At 37.0% G+C, this 21,379-nt stretch overlaps 1 protein-coding gene across 1 annotated transcript in view; it reads left to right on the forward strand.

Annotated features, from left to right (window-relative positions):
- The first annotated feature begins 2,145 nt into the window (after positions 1 to 2,145).
- The window catches only part of NUA (nuclear pore anchor), a 35,937-nt gene continuing 16,703 nt past the window's right edge, over positions 2,146 to 21,379 (forward strand). The window contains exons 1-18 of the mRNA XM_088109011.1: positions 2,146 to 2,562; positions 2,677 to 2,823; positions 3,033 to 3,131; positions 3,472 to 3,600; positions 3,696 to 3,788; positions 3,877 to 3,942; positions 6,621 to 6,710; positions 6,815 to 6,892; positions 7,165 to 7,274; positions 8,928 to 9,048; positions 9,136 to 9,228; positions 9,770 to 9,818; positions 10,290 to 10,393; positions 10,472 to 10,540; positions 11,682 to 11,822; positions 11,908 to 12,012; positions 12,110 to 12,223; positions 12,588 to 12,666. Coding sequence (XP_087965137.1) covers positions 2,257 to 2,562; positions 2,677 to 2,823; positions 3,033 to 3,131; positions 3,472 to 3,600; positions 3,696 to 3,788; positions 3,877 to 3,942; positions 6,621 to 6,710; positions 6,815 to 6,892; positions 7,165 to 7,274; positions 8,928 to 9,048; positions 9,136 to 9,228; positions 9,770 to 9,818; positions 10,290 to 10,393; positions 10,472 to 10,540; positions 11,682 to 11,822; positions 11,908 to 12,012; positions 12,110 to 12,223; positions 12,588 to 12,666 — 1,993 coding nt within the window. The 5' untranslated portion in view covers positions 2,146 to 2,256. The remainder of the gene's footprint in view (positions 2,563 to 2,676; positions 2,824 to 3,032; positions 3,132 to 3,471; positions 3,601 to 3,695; positions 3,789 to 3,876; positions 3,943 to 6,620; positions 6,711 to 6,814; positions 6,893 to 7,164; positions 7,275 to 8,927; positions 9,049 to 9,135; positions 9,229 to 9,769; positions 9,819 to 10,289; positions 10,394 to 10,471; positions 10,541 to 11,681; positions 11,823 to 11,907; positions 12,013 to 12,109; positions 12,224 to 12,587; positions 12,667 to 21,379) is intronic.

The following is a 21,379-nucleotide window of genomic DNA, read 5'->3' on the forward strand; positions in this document are numbered from 1 at the left end:
AATAGATCAGTGGTTCCGTCGTCAATGCAAATCAACAACGATCCTCGATCCTTGATTTCATCATGAACATCACACACATAAATCAACAATTTATCCATTCATAATCACTTATGCTAACTACATCGCAATCATAATAACCATTATGATCATGCAGCCCCATCAGGAGCATCATCACCATCATAAGTACCATTATCATGAATATCCCCATCATAAACACACCTCCATGAATATCTCCATCATGAACACACCATCATAAATATCCTCATCATGAACATCACCATGAGCATCTCCACACCATGATCTCCGTCATGAAAGAATCAATCACACTTTTGTACCCTACCTCACCACACCTATAGCTTCCTCATACAAGTCATCATGAACATCACCATAATCATCTCCATACCATGATCTCCATCATGAAAAAATCAGTCACACTCTTGTACCTTGTCTCATCACACATGTAGCTTCCCCATACAAGTCACTTGTAGCTTCCCCATACAAGTCATCTATAGCTTCCCCATACAGGTCACATCTAGTTTCCCCATACAGGTCCACTCGAGTCGTCCCACCTTCCGGATAGATAGAAGGAAAGAGAAAAAGAATTAAACCTGGCAGTGTTCTCTATTTTTTCTATAAAAGGGCCTTAATAATTGATAAATGTTTATGATAAAAGATAATTTGGGGAAAATATTTCTTTATATATTTTTTTGGGTATTTTTATATGAAATCACAAGAAAATATTAGAGCGGGTGTGAATAATGTTTTTAAAATTCTTTCTTAAAGCATCGTCTAATAGATTGTAAGAGATAAATATAATTTAAGTAAGATCTTTAGACATTGGTTTTTATAAAGGACATATATGGAAAACGTTATAAAGAGCTAAACAATAAAGCACGAATTTTGTACTAGTTCACTCCACCTGAACTATGTTCAGCTCTCCCTTAAAAACTCTTAAGGCGTTCCTCTAATCTTCAAGAAGATTACACAAGTTTTACCTTTTCAGGTTTACAACGAGTATTAACATTGCTTCTCGTTCACCTAGTCAACATGACTAGTTTGAGTTTAACCACTCCTGGTATATAAGTGTTCTAACCAGTCCTGGTTCAATCTTAGACAACTATCTAGACTATTCAACTCAACTAAGCTAAACACAAAGTATTTTAATTCTCTTCAGAATGTACAACATAATGAGTGTTAAGAGCAAATACAGATTTATAACTCTTAAGGAGATGATAAAAACAATACAATGAAATATGAGATTTTGGTAATGTTCTTTCTTTATAAAATTTGGCTTCATACAATATAGAGCAACAATAAGCTTTAATGAACGTTTATGAGTTCACTATATTATCCTTATTTTCTCTTCAAGCTTCCATCTATTTATAGCTTTCTTGAGAAATGACCGTTATATCTGTGCATGTTGACTTCATGTAAAATTGATAACCTTTATAGGTGAGAAGTCAGACTAAAGTCTACTTTGCCGTGTGTAATGTTTTGTCATAGCTTTATCATAACAAAGCTTGTACGATGTGTTAGATAGAAGACTTAAAGGACATATTCCCATAATGTTTTTCATATCTCTCAACGTCTTTTATCTTGTGTGCAGTAATTCTAATAAAGTCTTTTGCACTTTTGTGATATACACAAATACAATTAACAAGATATACAAACATCAAAACCTTTATCATACATGCATTAAATATTTTGAAGCACCTTATATGATATACCAAATATTATGTAAATACATGATATTCCTTAATATCATGACCTAATCAAACTACTTGGTTATATATACCATTAGTATATGAATATTTGTACTTACAAATATTTCTCATAATATCTTCAAGTTCTTTAGGATTTTTTTAGACTATCTTACTTAATATATTTGTTATACATTGATAAATAAAAAAATAAATGTTAAATTAACTAGAAATTCTAAAACCCTACAATATATAATTGGTATGATCTTTATAACACTGAGATTTTTTTTATTGATGTTTTGTAATTCAAAAATATTTTCTAAAGTAAAATGGATTTAGTTTATCCAAACGTGAACTCACACCGGGCCTGAAGCCCAATCCGTAAAAGCATTGCGAACATAAAATTTTCACCTTTCTCTTAAACCTTTACCGATCCCTTCGTTTCCCCTTCAAATTTCTCACTTCCCTCTTCTCCTTTCTTTTCCATTCCCCTTTACTGTCTTTAGTTTTCTCATTTCTACTACCCCTTTCAAACTCTCCGATTAGGGCACACGCGATGCCTCTCTTCCTCTCCGACGAGGAGTTCTCGCGGTGCTCCGGTGACGGAGCCGCCGTGGCAGCGAAGGCCGACGCGTTCATCCGCGGCCTCCTCCACGAGCTCGACACCGTCCGCGCCAAGGCCGACGCCGCTGATATCAACGCCGAGCAGAACTGTTCCCTCATCGAGCAGAAATACCTCTCCCTCACCGCCGAGTTTTCCAAGTTGGAGGCCCACGTCGCCGACCTCCAATCTTCCCTCAGTCAGCGCCTCCGCGAACTCGCCGAGGTGCAATCGGAGAACCACCAAATTCAGTTGCAATCGGTTCGAATCGTTCCAAAACGAAACATTTCTCCACTTTTTTTTTATTGTTGTTATGTTATTATTGTCGTTGTTGTACTTGTTGTGATTTGATGCTTTTTTTTATGGGTTTATTAGGTTGAGAAAGATAGGGAGATAGAGCGGTTGAGGATGGAGGTGGGGGAATTACACAAGTCAAAGAGGCAGTTGATTGAGTTGAACGAGCAGAAGGATTTGGAGCTTAGTGAGAAGAATGCAACTATGAAGAGCTATCTTGATAAGATTGTGAGTTTCTCTGCTTTTTGGTTTCTGGTGCTCGTAAGGTTTTAAAAGTAGTTTTCGCTGTTGCAATGTGGAGGTTTTGTGGTGTCTGCTACCCCAATTGTGGTCATATCAGCCGCATAAATACTAAGAGCCATGTCAAAACCGTAACGTGATGGGTTTTCTTGTAACGGTGTTGACGTGTTTTGTGTGTTTCAATGGTGTTGTTAAAGGTCCATTTAAGTGAAAATGCTGCTCATAAGGAGGCTCGATTGAGTGAAGTTGAGGCAGAATTAGCGCGGTGCCGGGCTGCTTGCAGTCGCCTTGAACAGGTTTTTTTTTTTCTTTAGTGCTTGCTGTTATATATTACTTGTTTCCTTTGATTTGCCTTTCTATTTTTACACGAGCTGATTACTTGGGGTACTGGATTCCTTAACCGTCTGACTCTTTTAAATGACTCATTTCTGAATTAAACGTAGTTGTGGCTTATTAAATATAATGGTAAACAACTTGGAAATTTTCAATTGTGCTGCTCTGTTTTACTGTTTCCCAAAACAGCAAAATGTGTCTGAATATCTATTTCTCTTCTTATGGACTAGACTCTTTCTTGTTTTATCTGGTATTAAAACTTGAATGTTTCTTTCACGATAACTGTGCAATGTGTGTAAGCAGGAGAAGGAGATTATTGAGAAGCAGAATTCTTGGCTTAATGAGGAGTTGAATGGTAAAGTTAATAGTGTTTTTGAGCTACGCAGAAAGAACGCAGATTTGGAAGCTGATACATCTTCCAAGCTTACAGATGTAAGCTAGTTGGAAAAATGACTTTTTCTTTTCTTTTTGAATTTGTTTTATTCTCTTTGCATTAATGATATTTGTGTTGACGTCAATGCTTTCAGATGGAGAGACAATTGAACGAATGCTCTCAATCTCTACAATGGAATAAGAATAGAATAAGGGAGCTTGAAATGAAGCTTAAATCTGTGCAGGAGGTTGAACTTGGAGCATTATCTCAAAATGTGATTAGTGGATTTCTTTTATGTGGAACCGTGCTTGATTGATTTTATTTTACCTTTTTAGGAATTAATTTCAGCTAAAGATGCTGCAGCAACCAATGAAGAACAATTATCTGCTGAACTCTCTACTGTGAGTTTTATGACAACCTTTGGCATGCACAATCCATGCTCTCCTCCCAAAAACGCTCCTTATACTCTTTCTTGACATAGTTATGTTAGGCATTAGATATAGGTTCATTTCTGTTGACTTTACGCTTGTGGCATATTAGCGGAATCAATTGGAAATAAGAAATTGATAGATAGGGAAGACCTTTTGATTAAATTTGAGTAGGTTTCAACATATTACAATGATCGAGTGAAGCTTAGTGGGTGTTTTTTTTTTGTATCAGTTTGAACAGAGAAAATGGATTTGAAAGCTTTAGTTCATGAGAAACAGCAATTTATTGTTTATAAATCCTAGACATTGGTTCACCAGTCACAATCACAGAATAGGCATTTGAGGCATTGATAAATCCAACCTCCCTTAAGATTCAGAAAACAGTGGTATGGTTTAGAGAATGAAAATAGTGATTGTATTATAGTATACAATTGATTGAGCTGATAGGGTACAACTGATATTTATGAGATATTGAGGATTCATTTGTAACTGAATTCCAACCCTCTTAGTTAACTGTAGCTGAAAACTATACAATATAATTATGCCCAGACTAATGCCTTGTGCAAACGCTAAAATATACCCTCACCCCCAATCCAAAGCTGGATCTGGCTGAGCTAGGGTCTGATGTACTTCGATCAGCATGCTGCTATTATAAGGAAATGTGCAACATCTTCAAGCTTTGTTGATCACCTTTTCTCAGAAAGGAAAATGTCCTACTCCATATGCTCTGTCCTAGAGTGAAGTATACAGTGCTCATGTTTTCACAGTAGGTTTTTTGGTGACGGAACCCAAGAAATTTGTGCATTGGTTCTTGGCTTTTCCTGAACTATTTGCTTTCAGGATCACCAAGAGATGATGTTATGGTATTCATGTTGACTTTGTGTCATCTGGGTATGATGATCACTCTAAAACGTGAGGAACTATCCTTTGAAGCTAGCTCTAAAAGGCAGAGAACCAAACACTGAAATATTCAATCAAGTATCCCGTACTACTTTATGTGGTACTTAGGCGTCTCATAATACCGAAGTCTCTATTAGAGTAGGTCAATCTGTGATAAAATGATATATAAGCTATAGAGGTATTACTGATGATGCTGGTTGAAATGTAAGCCCTGATTCATAAGACCCTTTTGACAATGCAGTATGTCCAGTGAGACTGTGAAGGTGTATGTTTATGCACTTTGTTACTGAGAATGGAGGATCAGGAGTAATTATAGCAAACTGTAATGATCCAATTATTGTTCTGTACAATAAGTAGTCTGGCTGCTGTCTTGATATCTTTAAGCTTCCAACCATGGGGGAGGAAATGTGTTTGATATGAGGAAAAAGATAGTTAGAATATCATTGGTCATTTAGTTTGAAGGGTAGTTAGATACAAATAGGGGAAGAAGAATAGGTGGAACTGAGATTGGTTGATACTGTAAATTGAGCTTTGGTTCTTTGTGAAGGGACAAACTCATTGTCAAGGGCAAACCAATGGAATGACAGTGCTCTCCTATTTCTCTTATTTATTATCTAACTACCCTTCTAACTAACAAAGTAAACTAACTAACTAACTAACCCATTATTATTGCAAAAACCTTAACTAATTTCTCCTTTTCCTTATATCAACAAAAAAAGCTTTCTGTTTACCAAATTAACCTTCTCTAATGTATTTGGACTTAGTGTCAGCAAAGTGCTTTGCTTCAGTACCTAGGAAATAGTCCAATTCTTTAAGTTATTTTGGGGCAAAGTTGCTGTGCCAATGATTAATGAGGGACTGAATGAGCCTTTGTTAGGTTCCTGAGTTGGAGACCTAACTAAGACAACCCAATCACAAACACAAACAAGAATTAACACGGTAAAATGAATGGGTTTCTGTATTGATATTGAAAGAAGGTGCACAGGTAGCGTTAATGGAGGCCTAATCCTCCTCTTAACCCTAGCGGAGGCTTAATCCCCCTCAACAAGGTCCAAGACCTGTTTACAAATAGTAAAAATGATTCCCCCCTTCCAGAATTACCCAAAAGGTTTATTTATACTCTCTCTCCCTCTAACAGCCTAACAAACTTCCCCGCTCTTCTTTACTCCTCTGCCTTCTATCCTAAACCCATTACCCATAATGTCCTATCACCCTATATCCTAACAGCCTTGGAGGGCTAGATTGTTTGAAAGGGAATTGTATGAACTTGTTGTTTACAGTTTAGACATGTGGAATTGATTGAACATCTTATAACCCAAGTGTTGTCTATTTTTTGGAGGTATTGTATTTGAAGGATGAGTATTTTATGATCTATAGTATATGGGGTAGAAAATAAATTGAGACAAGAGAGATGGTAAACATTTATGGTGAGGACAAGGAATCCTTCAATACTATGAAATATACCTAGGGAAGACAGTCGAGTGCTTGAAAATTCTTGCAATGGAATAATGCTGTCTATTAATCTTGACATATTTGAAAAGTTCCTTTGAAGCAGTCAGGAGTAGAAGACCTAAAAGATAAGTTATAAAGTGATTCTAGCAACTCATGTTTTGTGGAGCAGATGTATTTCCTGTGGAAAGTGAAATTTTGTTTACACTTAATGAACAATGATGTTTTCTTCAAGATTCTATGCAGCAAATTTTTATTTGTGTCTCTTTTATGCATTTTGAATTTGAAATCTCCCTTTTCAGGTTAATAAGCTTAATGAGTTGTATAAAGAGAGTTCCAAGGAATTGTCAAAAAAAGCAACTGACCTAGAAGGTGTGATAAAAGCGTTGGAGGTGAATTTATTTTGCCATTGCTCTATCTTTTATGTTTGGAGAGAATTAGTCAAATTATAAATTTCAAGACATGGTATTTTTAAATGTTACTTGTGTGTAAACAGTCCGACTTAAAGCAAGTTGAGGATCATTATAAAGTGGAACTTGAGAAGGAATTATCTGCCAGAAAACAGGTTGAAAAGGTATTTTTGTCACCTAAGTTCTTTTAGTTTTCAGTATTTCATTGCTTTGCCTTCTGACACGAATAACTAGTGGTACTAAAAAGAGTTAAAGTAGTATGGTTCTTTAAGCTGCTAAGTGTTTTAGGTTAGTGCAGGTAATGCCTAAAGTTGATAACTACTTGGGTGACCCTGGGTTGCCAGTGGTCTCCTTTTGTTTGAGGGTGGATATTTATTTAAAATAGATTGTGCTTGAATGTACTAATAGCCATATATGTCTATTTGGGTGCTTGTAGGAGGTCACTGATTTAAAAGAGAAGCTTGAGAAATTTGAAGCTGAAAGTGAGGCAAGGAAGAAGACCAATGAGCTGAATAATCTTCCTCTTAGCAGTTTCACTACTGAATCGTATGTCTTTACCTTTTTTTTTTGAATTTTGATTTTACTCATAATTCAATGTTCTACTTTTGTCCTCATGGTATAAGTTGCTTAAAATGTCAAGCCCCAAGATGCAGCATTGTTATATGCTGTCTTTTGTATCTAAAATCTAGTCCCCATTTCATTGGTTGTTGAAAAGGGCTAAAATATGCAAAAATCTGTTTTTTTCACTTTGGAAGATGTTATACTACCTAATCATAAGTTGCTTAGCCATGGAGGTCTCAGGTATAACTATATTGCTGTCCTGGTATCCACTATTGGCAACATTGAGCAATGAGCATGGTCAGACTTTGTGTGTACTCCATAGTGTTGGTATTTGATTGGGCTGAGGTTTTGGAGTTGGATGCCAGAGTTAAAATCGTATTACTTTATTGATTGTTGTATCTTTATGTGGAAGGGAATTGCTTTTTGTTTTTTGGGGGGAGGGGGGATGTGATGAATATAAATCACGGAAGTTTAATTGTTTATGTTAAGAACTAGCATTTTAACCCTTGCAAAAATGCACAACCTGAATATTTACTTATATGCAAAACTTTAGTTATATAAATGGAATCTCTTTATTATATTATTTCAATGAGTAAATGAGGGAAGAGAGAATATAAACATGTGTTAATTGAGTTTGATTGATAGAGTGGGGAGAGTTAGAGTCTCACTCTCCAAAGTGAGTACTGAACTATTTAAGATAGGAGTATAATATGCCTAGGGTTAGGAATGAATAAGACGGAAAGATGACCATCAATGGTAAATTAAAAATGTGATATGAAACTCAGCAGATATATTTCTTACTTTTAAAGAATAGAGATATATGAAGGGTTCTACTTCCAAGGATATCAAAAGTAGTACTCCCTCCTGTTCTTATTGTGGCATATTTTAGAAATGATTGATGGCCCAATTTCAAAGGCATTTTATAGTTTCTAGGCAGCATTAAATTTGTTTTTATTATTTGCTTGTATGTTTTTTTGGTTAATGAATGTTGACAAAAAGATTGGTATTGAGGGTAAATTTAGTACATCAGTACCATTTTTTGTTTAAATTTCATTAGTTTATTTATTAATTAGTTTTATTGGTCTGCTTAATTCTGTTAAAGGTGTCTTATATCGAGAATTAAAGGGAGTAATATATAGAGCAATGTGGAACTCAAAACAGTTGATAGGGGTGACCCTTTGAGTTGAATGATACGGTACCATGTTAAAAATTATAGGTTATTAGGTTCATGTAAGGAGGAAGAAAATGAAAGAAAGGTGGCCTGACACTGTAAACTGAAAATATCATAGATTTTGGCAAGAAATGTTAAAATAATCTCTTTTTTATACTAGTAGTTGTTATATGGTCTTGTTAGTTTGTTAGTAGTAGCTCAAGTCCACTAAACAGTGACACTAATGATTGTAACATGTAACCAGTTTTAATTCTCAATTGATTAATATTCTCAGTGGAAGCAATAGATAGATGAATATTGTTGACATTTTTTGTGCAAAATCAGCATATATAATTGATTTTCCTTCCAATCCTTTTCATGTATTAAGTTATGGAAACATACCTATTCATGAAATTTGTAAGAGATAACATAAGGCCATTGGTTGTTCCCATAATTCTTTTTCTTAATTAGTTGTTTTGTTCTTAAAGGTGGATGGAATCAGTTGAAGCTGATAGCATGGTGGAGGAAAATAGCTTGCTAGTCCCAAAACTTCCTGTTGGAGTTTCTGGAACTGCATTGGCGGCTTCACTTCTTCGAGATGGGTGGAGTGTGAGTTTTAAAACTTTTAACACTGGTCCCACTTTTCTTTTGATTTACACAATGATACATCTTACCATATACATCTATTTGTTGAAGTTGGCCAAAATGTATTCAAAATACCAAGAGGCTGTTGATGCATTGAGGCATGAACAATTGGGAAGGAAGGAGTCAGAGGCAGTACTGCAACGGGTATGATTGACCTGGTGCATCTTTTTTATGTATAACCTCAAAGTTTGATGAAAAAAATTGGCATGGAATGACCATTTTTGTGTATTTATTTATCAGTGAAGGACCAAGCTAATGAATAATGATACTTGTAGTTTTGGAGGACTGAGATGGTGTCAACTGACTATTATTTCTTTTTCTTTGGTTGGATAAAAATGTTTTGATGAATGTTTGAGATACAACAGATTATAATTGTTCTCTCGGCATATATTTGCTTTGAGGTGCATTTTGGTTAACTTATGCTTCTGGATGCACTTTGATTTGATTTAGAAAATTGATTTACTACAACTCTACTCTACAACTCAACTGTGTTCTGGTTTGCCCAAGTTCAAAGGTTATGTTTTATAAATGACAAATTATATTCATTTTAATAAAAAGTTTTTTTCGGGAAGGAATTTGTTTATAATATCGCATATCACTAACTGCATTATTTTCAATACTAATACAGGTTTTCTGTGTTTATTATGTTAAATATGACGCAATGCTATTCTATTAACCTTTTCAGGTTCTATTTGAGTTAGAGGAGAAAGCAGAAGCAATTATAGATGAAAGAGGTATATTTTTCTGTTAGATTAAATGTTTGAAATCCCATTCCAACATTGCCCTCCATGTTGATCCACATAAAAAGCTTAACTAGAAAACAGAAAAAAAATGTAGATCTGATCTCAATTGCACTGCATTATTTCTCTGATTAGATGTCTAATACGAAGTTATCAATGTACAGTAATATTTGGTGGTTTCTATTTTTGTGCTTCCTTCTATTTTTATCATTTTGATGGTGGTGGTGCTGTTGTTTCTCAAAGATTTCATTGTGCACTGCTTGGGCAAATACGAAAGAATTGATTGTTCATTTGAATTTTAAATTGGTTGGTGTTTTTTTTTATGTATATAATGGTAATTTTTCTAGCAGGAATCAGTTGTGCCTGATTTCACTGTGGGGTATACTCTAGCATGTTATTGTTTATATCTGTTTATCATTGATGCTGTAGTTTTTCTTTGAATTAAATCTAATGGTGTGCTTGCAGAGGAGCATGAAAAGATGGCCGATGCATACTCTTTGATGAGCCAAAAGTTGCAAAACTCCCTGAACGAAAATTCCAACTATGAGAAAACCATCCAGGAACTGAAGGTTTCAAAACATAAAATACAGTGTCATCTATCTAAATTTTTGTTTACATGTGGATCTGCTAAGGTGTATCTCATGCAGGCTGATCTGAAAAGGCGTGAACGTGATTATAATCTTGTCCTGAAGGAAACTGACGACCTTCGAAAGCAAGTAAGAAACAAGAACACGTATATATTAATGTAGCATTGTAATAGAATCATACTAGTCAATAGAAGATGGCAGCATGGAGTGGCCACTAAAAAAATCTTTTGTGGGATAGTGGATAGTGGATGATTGTTATTTGAACAGTGAGTAGGTTTTTATTACATGACATATATTTTATAGATAAAGTTGCTAAAATTAAAATCGTTTATACTACTGAACCAAACAAGGAATAAACAGAGATCTGCTGTTGAACTTGAATGAAAATTATGGGTTAGTTCTGGAAATGAAGAGCCAACATCTGAATATTATAAAGCTTAGTGGAACAAGGCCGAAGCAGATTAAAATATGATTGAAGAGGTGTGAAGTTGCAGAACATAGGAAGAAGTTAAAGGTGTCACGGGGGAAATGCAGAGGAGCGAGACAAGAATTAAGTGAATTGAACTCAATGCATCAGATTTATTTGACATGGGAGTTTACAAATTTGCCTCCAATTGCAACCTGGTTTCAGGGCCAGAATTGACTCAGGGTGTATTCTCAACGTAACAACTTTGCAGGCCACTATTTGCTATGATTTCTTCTGCAAATTGTGATGATCCTGCCATGATTGCTGTGTGCTACAATGAATTTTGTAGGAGCAGCAGGGTGCTACTGTGCTCCACTGCAGTGTGTTTGATTTGTATGTGTGATTGTAACTGAAATATGTCTTTCATCAAGTTATTTGTTGAGATGAGTTTGTAGTTTGTCTTATTATTGTGCAATGCAAATAGTTTAAACTTTATTAAAAGTTGAAGAAAGTGAGGGAAAATGAATGGAATTTATCAAACTGATTACAGGCTAAGCTGTGTTAGTTACAAACTAACTCTGACCTCAAATGACAGGTATATCACAATAACAAACTACATAATAGAAACAACAAAAGCTTAACATCTTATGTTAACAGAAGTATGCTATGCTGTTTATAACTCTAATATGCCTCAAGCAAATGGTTATTTTGGATCTCACACCTATTTGCTTGTTAAGATGTAATAGTTTTATCTAAAAATTTTCATTTGGAGCATTTTTGTCTCACTTCATTATAATCATTTTCATGGCCTAGATCATGGTTGTTTGTATTACAGATTATTATTTAATAATTGATTCTTTACAGGTGACAGTACTTTTAAAGGAATGTCGAGACATTCAACTTCGTTGTGGCTCAATGGGGTATGATAATGTTGATTATTCTTCAAACACTGCTTCAAGGACAATTACAGAGACTGAAGCTGAGCATGTCATATCAGAGCACCTGGTAAGCTGCTTATGGAATTAATTTGTATCTTCTTGAACTTTCCTGTTTCATTGTTACATGTGTTGAATTGAAATTTGGGATGCAGTTGACCTTTAAGGACATTAATGGACTAGTTGAGCAGAATGTTCAACTTAGAAGCCTTGTACGTAGTCTTTCTGGCCAGATTGAAAATCAGGAGGTGGAATTCAAGGTTAGTTGAAAAATAAATCTTTTGCTATCCTTATACTTATTACTGCAAAGACCCTCAACCACAATATTTGGATTTTTCTTGTCCTATTAAATTGTAGGAGAAGCTTGAAATGGAGCTCAAAAAGCATACTGAAGTAGCTGCTTCTAAAGTTGCAGCTGTTCTGCAGAGAGCAGAAGAGCAAGGGCAAATGATTGAGGCACTTCATGCATCTGTAAGTTTATATAATACTTATTTTTATAGTTCATAGTCTGCAACCTGGGGAGGAGGGGACTGGACTGAGATGGGTGGTTTTTGTTTTAGATATGAGGAGATAGCCTTACAGTTCCCTGTGAGATTAAACCACTATATTTAGAATACTAACTGTAATGACTGAAGTTCTAACTGTAGGTCAGAATGCTCACTTGTAATGTTCCACCTCTATTATAATTGTCATACTTTTTACCTTGATTTTTGTTCTTATGAAAAGTTTTATTCTTTGGTTAATTTTATGTATTGAAAATCTTTAAAAGCTGATTCCTTGTTACTACACTATTCAGGCCTCCTAAGTTCATACTTGTGATGTCTACTTCTTGTAGGTTGCCATGTACAAAAGGTTGTATGAGGAGGAGCATAATCTTCATTTATCTCATAACCATTCTTCAGAAGCACGTGCAGGTTTCACAAATGTTTATTTGTTGGCATTTCCTTTTAATCTTTCCCTATTTTGCAATCAGTTTTGAATGAAAACATGTGCTTTATGAGTTTGAGACTCACCATAGAAGACATTTTTCTAAACCATTTTATTTCAATGAGGTTGAGACAGGCCGCATCTATGTAATTAGGTGTACCATCATAAGCTACAAATCAAAGCTGAAGTGGGCATAAAAGTGCTGGGAAAAGATAGAATTATTCTACTCGATCTATTTACTGATTTCATCTGTTGAGGCTTTTTCACATGCTTCAATGTTTGAACACCATGATATCTTAATGAAAACCAACTTAAGCAAGAATGCATTTTGTTTTTGCTTGCTATTTAAAAGAGTGGTTGTTTGATATATGCCATTGCTTCTCTCTAACTACCCTTTTAATATTGCTTGCTGCTGTGATAGCGGGTGGAATAGAAGAATAGAATGTCCACTTAGAACTCGCTAGGATAGGCTCTAACCATGACTCTGATACCATATTAAAAAGTGAGTTTTTTTAAGCCTAACTCAACCCCACAAAGCCGGCTTGTAAGGTGAGGTTTGCACCTCCTTATAAACTATGAAATGGCCTTGTCTCTAGTCGATGTGGGACTTCCAACACACCCCCTTCACGCCAAGGTATAGACATCTCGTGCGTAATAGTAGAAATTGGGTGGTTCGATAACGGCCCGATAGCGGGTGGAATAGAAGAATAGAATGCCCACTTAGAACTTGCTAGGATAGGCTCTAACCATGACTCTGATACCATATTAGAAAGTGGGTTTTAAGTCTAACTCAACCCCACAAAACCGGCTTGTAAGGTGAGGTTTGCACTCCACTTATATATTATAAATTGACCTTTTCTCTAGTCGATGTAGGACTTCCAACAACACTAACTGTCTTTAACATCAATTAGTATTCTGTTGTCTAGAGGTCTTGTAGATGTATCCTTGGACTGATCTAGCCTGCAGTGTAACTTATTTGTTCTTTGAAGGTGTCAATACTGCTTAACTTGTGTGAAGTGGCTATCTTGTTAAAATATATTAACTCAATATTTGTATTACATATCTGGCACGTATGTGTAGATCATCATATCTTTTTTGTATTTTATGGATTTTAGAACCCTTATAAATGAATGGATAAGCTAATAGACATTTAAGCTCTCACATTTTTTCATAATTTTAATCTTAAGTTGGTGTTAAAATGGTTCTATCATACTGTTTGTCATTGTTTGGTGAGTTCACCTCCAGTTGCTGTTGTCCACTGTCATTGGTTGTCAGTTGCTGTCATCTTCAAGTCTCAACCCGCAACCACATGCAACTTTTGAAGACAAAATACCTAGAAATGTGTTGCCTTACAGCCATTGGAACGGCTCTACACTAACTCCATTGTTGTCATTGACCACTTTTTGTGAAGTTGAGTTAGATTTCAAGCCCACTTCTTCATATGGTATCATAGTCATGAATTAGAGTCTATTCTAGCGAGTTTTGTTTTCTGTTGGGTCTATTGTGCCACCTGCTATGAAAAGATTTATTGTTTGTTAGTTCTATTGTGCTACTTATTGGGCCACTATTGGATCACTCATTAATGTCTTGTCCTAAACTCGAGATGCATATATCTCGGTGTGAGAGGAGTGTGTTGGAGTTCACATTAACTAAATATAAAACAAGTTTACAATATATAAATAGGTGCAAACCTTACTTACAAGTTGATTTTGTAGGGTTGAGTTAGGCTTAAAGGTCGCTTCTTAACAATAGGGAATGGTGCTACTAAAATTCACAACTAAAGAAACATTTATGTAATCGTTTTTGGAACAAAGATCTTGGATGTATTGAGTATTTTCTCGGTATTGAAGTAGCTTTGTCAAATAAGTTATTGTCATCTATGAGAGAAAGTGAGCCTTTGATATTTTAAAAGAGGCATGTATTGTTGCTTGTTGACCTATGGATAATCTGGTGATTCCAAATAAGATATTCTAAAAGAGACATGTATGGTTGGTTGTTGACCTATGGATAATCTAGTGGATCCAAATTAGCAAATAATGCAATAACATGAGTAAGCCATTCTTAGACCCAAATAGATATAAAAGCTTGTTGGTAAACTTAGTTATCTCACTATTACTAAACTTGTCTTTTGTTGTTGGAGTGGTTACTCAGTTTATGTAAGTTCCTTGTCTTTATCAATGGAACACTATCATTTGCATTCTTTGATACCTCAAAAGGCTTTAGGACAAGTATTGCTCTATGAAGATAAGGGAATACATAAATAATTTGGTATTGTGATACTGGTTGGGTAGGATCTCCTTTAGATCTGATAAATATTTGGTTCTACAACCAAATATTGTGTTTTTATTGGAGAATTTTTATTTCGTAGAAAAGTAGGAACAAAATATGGTTGCTCAATCTAGTGTTGAAGCTAAGCAATTTCATTGCTCACTTGTGAAGTTATGTGGATAAAACAACTCCTTTGAGAGCATAAATTTTGTGAGATACAAGAACAGTGGCACATGTATTATTGTGACAACCAAACAACTATTCACATCACTTCCAATCTTGTAATTCATGACATAAGTGTTGGAGATCCCACATCGAATAGAGATAAGACTAAATTACAATATATAAAGATACGACTACATTACAATATATAAGTGAGTGCAAACCTTACCTTATAAGTTGATTTTTTAAGGTTGAGTTAGACTTAAAGTCCACTTCTTAACATGATATCAGAACTATGTTAGAGTTTGTTTTGGCAAAGTTTGTTGTTTATTGGGTCTATTGTTCAACCTATTATCACGCCACATCATATTACCCATAGATATCTAGTTCCACGTTTGAGATGTCTTGGTGTGAGAGAGTGTGTTGGAGATTCCACATTGACTAGAGATAAGGCCAAATGACAACATAAACGTGAGTGTAAATCTCACCTTACAACCTCTTTCTATAAGATTGAGTTAGACTTAAATCCATTTTTTAACAATAACCAAATATATAGAGGTTGGTTATTATTTTATTTTGGGAGAAGTTGTTGTCCAAGTAAATTTCATGAAATTCCTCAACTATAATGATCAACATGCAAATATTTTAGAACAAGTCCTTGGGAAGACCTCAAATTCAATTTATTGGTTCTAAGTTTGGTACATAAGATCTATGTGCTGCAAAACTTGTTAGAATATATTAACTCATCCGAAAAATACAAAAAAACCCATATCTAGACATTTTTCATGTTTCGATTTGTAAGTGCAGGTGTTGTGTTGTGGAACAACAGAAAGTTACAGATTGTAATGGGTAAGGATCAGGGTTTTAGGATGAATAAAATGAAGCAAACAAGTATATCAAAGAGTTATTGAGTGTAAGGTAAAGGCAAGAAGCTTTACAGGGTTAGCAGAAATCTTAAGTGGTCTATTTCGTGTTGTTTTGGAGCTGTGAATGTACCTAGGGTTTTTGTTTGATGTTTTTCCGGGAATGTTGGAGGAAGAAAAGGATCAGCAAGGGTTTCAGTGTTGGTTATTATTAATCTTGTCTCTGGAAGAATTATATTTGGGTAGCACAGGAAATCTGAGTGAAAATAAATTGTAATTTGAGAAATAGTAACAAATGGCCTGATCATCCCACTTGAGGTCCCTTAGACGTTAGTGATTGGTTTAATTAGCATAAGAGATTGAGGAAGGAATGTAAGGCTGCTCTACCTTTTGCAGTCATATAGCAGTTTAATGATTTCCTTTTCCTTGTAAGGTGTGAGAAAACATACACCTAAAGTTTTAGATTCTTAGGTTATAAGAAAATGTTAGCTTTAAAAAGAAAAACTAGCTTATGATCACATCAAAATTGAATTTATGTATATCCATACATAAACACATACATGCACAGTCGCTATCATTGCTATGGTATGGACCCTTTTTGTAAGAGTTTTATTTTTTAAATAATTAAACAAAGATATTTGAGGATATTAATAGATACAAAAACATAGGATTGACAGAATTCTAAAGCAGAACAAATACTGGCAGATCTTATAATATAGAGGATACTAGCTTTATTTCACCATAGGATTGAATCCGTATGGAGAGCTTATGTTTCGTATCGTGAATCATACTATTCATAAACATTTAAAAAATATAACATACAAGACATACAAACATGTAAAAATGTAATTAATAATAATAATTACATTAAAAAAGAGTGGTTATATAGTAATAAATTAAGTTAATATTATAATTATTGGATTGAGATAGGTTTTATGACTCACCTCCTTTGTTTAATGAAAAAAAAAATGTATGGGTTGATAAATACTGCCCCTGCAAATACTAGAATGTCCAGTTTCCTCCATTTGGAAGAAGACAAATTGAGATTTTTCTCTTCCTCCCAACGTGACCCCTGAACAACATGCAACACTGAATGAGGTTCACCCTTGGTAGTGCTACAAGACAGTTTCGACCACCCTAGTTAAGCCTTGAATCATGTCCTCCAAATGAGTTTGATTTTCCTGGTGGGCCTTATCTTACAAAAATTCCTGCAACATCTTTTCCACTACATCCATTCCATTCGTGTATTCACCATACTCCACACCCCGACAGGACCAAGAAAGTGACTCTGTTAGGTTCTTTTAGGCAAAGAGCCGTAACAGATAATTCTCCCTTCTCACAACACTCAAACAATAACCAAGAAATTAAATGTATGAGTATTTCATTAATTCTGTAAAGTATGTCAAACAGAATGACAAGTAAGAATCCCAAGGAAGCCTCCCTTCCTCCACTGGAAAATGTCCAGTCTAATTTCCCAAGAGTAAAATATCTCATAAAAAAAACCCCTCTCCACTTATTCTACTACTATTTATACTATCTTGCCCCTCTAACAAACTTCTAACAGACTTTCCCTCTTAACTTCCTTTCCCGCCTTTATTTCTCCTAACATACACTTTTATTCCTCTATCAATACCCCCCTCCATCTCAGCAACCTTGTCCTCAAGGTTGAAATCCGGAAACTGGTGCTTGATGTACCGTTCCTCTTCCCAAGTTGCTCCTTCTACTCCACCCTCCTGCCACTGGATCAGAACTTGGGACACCTTTTCTCCTTGTTGATCTTTGTCTCGCCTCTGCAATACCTTCAAAGGTCTGTATAATGGACCTTGCACCTGTAATTCTTCCGGCAATTCTCCTTCCACCTTATTCTCCCCTACAGCTTTCTTCAATTGTGACACATGAAAGATCGGGTGTATTCTGGCTGTTTCTGGCAGCTGCAATTTAAAAGCCACTGGACCCACTTGTTTTTCAACCAAGAAAGGTCCGTAATAACGAGCAGACAGTTTGGGATGCAACTTGGTTGGCATTGACACTTGTCTATGGGGCCTTATCTTAAGGAAGACCCAATCTCCTTCTTTCACACTAGACTCCTTCCTCTTTCTATTCGCATACTGCACCATCCGTTCTTGCGCTCTAGCCAAATGATGTTGCAATTGCTTGAGAGCTTCATCTCTCGTTTGTAAGTCCTGTGCCACCGCTTCTACCACCGTTTCTCCTGGAATGAATCTGTTTAGTGTAGGTGGGGCTCTGCCATAAACCGTCTCAAAAGGAGTGCATTTTGCTGCTCCTTGATAGCTGGTATTATACCAGTATTCAGCCCATGCTAACACGGTGTTCCATGCCTTCGGTTGTTCTGAACAGAAACACCGTAAATAGGTCTCCAATATCCTATTCAATACCTCAGTTTGGCCATCCGTTTCCGGATGGTAGGCAGTACTCATTCTCAATTTGGTGCCCTGAATTCGAAACAGCTCCTTCCAAAAAATGCTAATGAAGAGAGGATCCCGGTCACTAACAATTGATACGGGTATCCCGTGCAATCGCACCACCTCTCTTACGAAAATTTCTGCAATTACCTTTGCTGTATAAGGATGCTTGATGGGGATAAAGTGCCCATATTTGCTCAACCTGTCCACCACCACCAGTATCGTGTCGAACCCCTGAGATTTTGGCAATTTAACCACAAAATCCATACTTACTTCTTCCCATATTGCCTTGGGGATTGGCAATGGTTGTAGAAGCCCCTGGGGAGATGATGCCATATATTTGTGTTGCTGACAGATCAAACAAGCAGCTACATAATCGGTCACCCTCTTCTTCATACCCCTCCAGTGAAAAGCCTGAGCGAGTCTCCTATATGTTCGATATACCCCTGAATGGCCCCCTATAGTCGAATCATGGAATTCTGCTAAAAGCTTGGGTATCCATTCAGACTTCTCTGAAAGCACGAGCCGTCCTTTAAAATGTAATCTCTCGTTCTCCATGGTGTAAGCGGGATGGGAGTCAGGATCTTGTTTTATCTCTTCCATTATTTTTTTCAGTCCTTCATCATTCTCTACTTCCTCCAAAAGCTCTTGAAAATCAGGCCAATATGGCCTGGATATACCTTGCAGCATCTTATCCCCTTCTCCCCCATCTTCACCTTTTCTAGATAATCCATCGGCCACTCTGTTTGAAGCTCCCGTTCTATAATAGATATCAAACTCATACCCCATGAGTTTTGCTAACCAGTTCTGCTGGTTTTGAGTGGTTATGCGTTGCTCCAACAAATGTTTCAGGCTTTTCTGGTCTGTAAATACACTGAAACGTCTTCCCAGTAAATACGGACGCCAGTGTTGAATGGCTAGCACCAGTGCCATCAACTCCTTCTCATACACCGACTTGCCCAATGAGCCTTCTGACAATGCCTTGCTGTAATAAGCTATGGGCTTCTTGTTTTGTGACAATACCGCTCCTATTCCTTTCCCGGAAGCATCACATTCCACTTGAAACGCCTGTGAAAAATCAGGCAGAGCTAGTACAGGAGCAGTAGTGACTGCCTTCTTCAATGCTTGCATGGCTGCCTCCCCCATTTCCGTCCACTCAAACTTCCCCTTTTTTAAGAGATCTGTGAGAGGTCTCGCGATCTTCCCATAATCTTTTACAAATCTTCTATAGTAACCGGTGAGTCCTAAGAAACCTCTCAGCTCTTTGATACATCTGGGCGCTGGCCAATCAGTCACCGCTGACACCTTCTCACCATCCATCTCAACTCCTTGCTTTGATATCAGATGACCCAAATAGCGAATCTGTCTCTTACCAAATTCGCATTTTTTCTTGTTTGCAAATAGCCTATGTTGCCGCAGCACCTCCATCACTTGTCTGAGGTGATCTTCATGAGCTTCCCACGATTTGCTGTACACAAGGATGTCGTCAAAAAAGACCAACACACTCTTCCTCAAGAAAGGTCTCAACAGTGAATTCATCATATCCTGGAAAGTGGCCGGAGCGTTTGTGAGGCCGAAGGGCATTACGAGGAATTCGTAATGTCCCACATGAGTCCGAAACGCTGTTTTTGGGACATCGTCTTCCTTCATCCGTATTTGATGGTACCCCGATTTAAGGTCCACCTTGGAAAAAAAATCTGCTCCATGAAGTTCATCTAATAATTCTTCAATCACGGGTATGGGGTATTTGTTTGGGATGGTAACTTTGTTTAAAGCTCTGTAATCAATACAGAAACGCCAGCTCCCATCTTTTTTTTTAACTAAAATAACCGGGCTAGAATATGGGCTGTTACTGGGCCTGATAATGCCCAAGCCCATCATCTCCTGTACCTGTTTTTCTATTTCAGCTTTCATCAGATGAGGGTATCTATACGGTCTTACGTTTACAGGTTCGGTGCCTTCTTTAAGGGTTATCTGGTGATCAACCCGCCTGACAGGAGGAAGTCCCTGCACTTCCTCGAACACTACCTCGAATTCCTGCAAAATTTCCTCTAAATTTTGTTTTTGCATGATGGTTAAGTCTTCTTCCCTTAGCTGTCCCTCTGCTGTTTCAGCTTTATACATACTCCATACCACCGCCACTGTCTCTATCTCAGCTTCCTTTTGCAACATTTCAGGGGTAATTAATTTTTTCATTAATGTGCTGTCCCCCCTTAACACCACCTCAGCATCTGCTGACCCATACTTCAATGTCATCTTCTTCCAATCCACCCTTATCTCTCCCAATTTTGCTAACCACGCCACTCCCAACACTACATCCACTCCACCTAAATCAAATATGTAGAAATCCTCTCGCACTTCCGCTCCCTCCAACGCCACCGACAGCCCTTTGCAACACCCTTGTGTCTCCTTTCTCTGGCCATCTCCCAAACATACCCGATAGGGTGGCGTCTCCTCTTTCTCTAACCTCAGTTCGTCGACCAAGTGAGCTGAGATAAAATTATGACTCGCCCCGCTGTCGATTAATACGATGATCCTCCGCTCTCGAACCCATCCAGCCATCTTCATGGTGTTGGATTGCGTCACCCCCCCGGCTGAATAGACCGACAGCTCCATGCAACACTGTTCTGCTTCTTCCATCGTCTCCGCATCTTCCTCGTCGTCATCGGCTCCCATAATCATCACCTTAAAACTCCTCTCTGCGCAGCGATGCCCGGGACTATACGGTCCGCCACAGTGAAAGCAACGGCCCTCCTCCCTCCTTTTGAGATATTCCGAATATGGCAGTGTTCGCACTCCGCGATTCGACCCGCCACCACCGGACGTACTTTCGACTTTCGAACCGGCGGTTCTGGTCGTTGCCTCTTTCTTCTGACCCATACCTCCATTGCTGCTTGTGCGTCCCTCCGATGGCCCCCGATAGATCTCCGTGCTAGCCACTGTTCCCCCACTGACAGCGTATTTTCCCCACGTTGGTCCTCCTT

This window comes from Vigna umbellata, chromosome 3 (assembly GCF_029865625.1).
Source record: "Vigna umbellata cultivar VRB3 chromosome 3, Vumbellata_1.0, whole genome shotgun sequence".
Lineage (NCBI taxonomy): Eukaryota > Viridiplantae > Streptophyta > Magnoliopsida > Fabales > Fabaceae > Vigna > Vigna umbellata.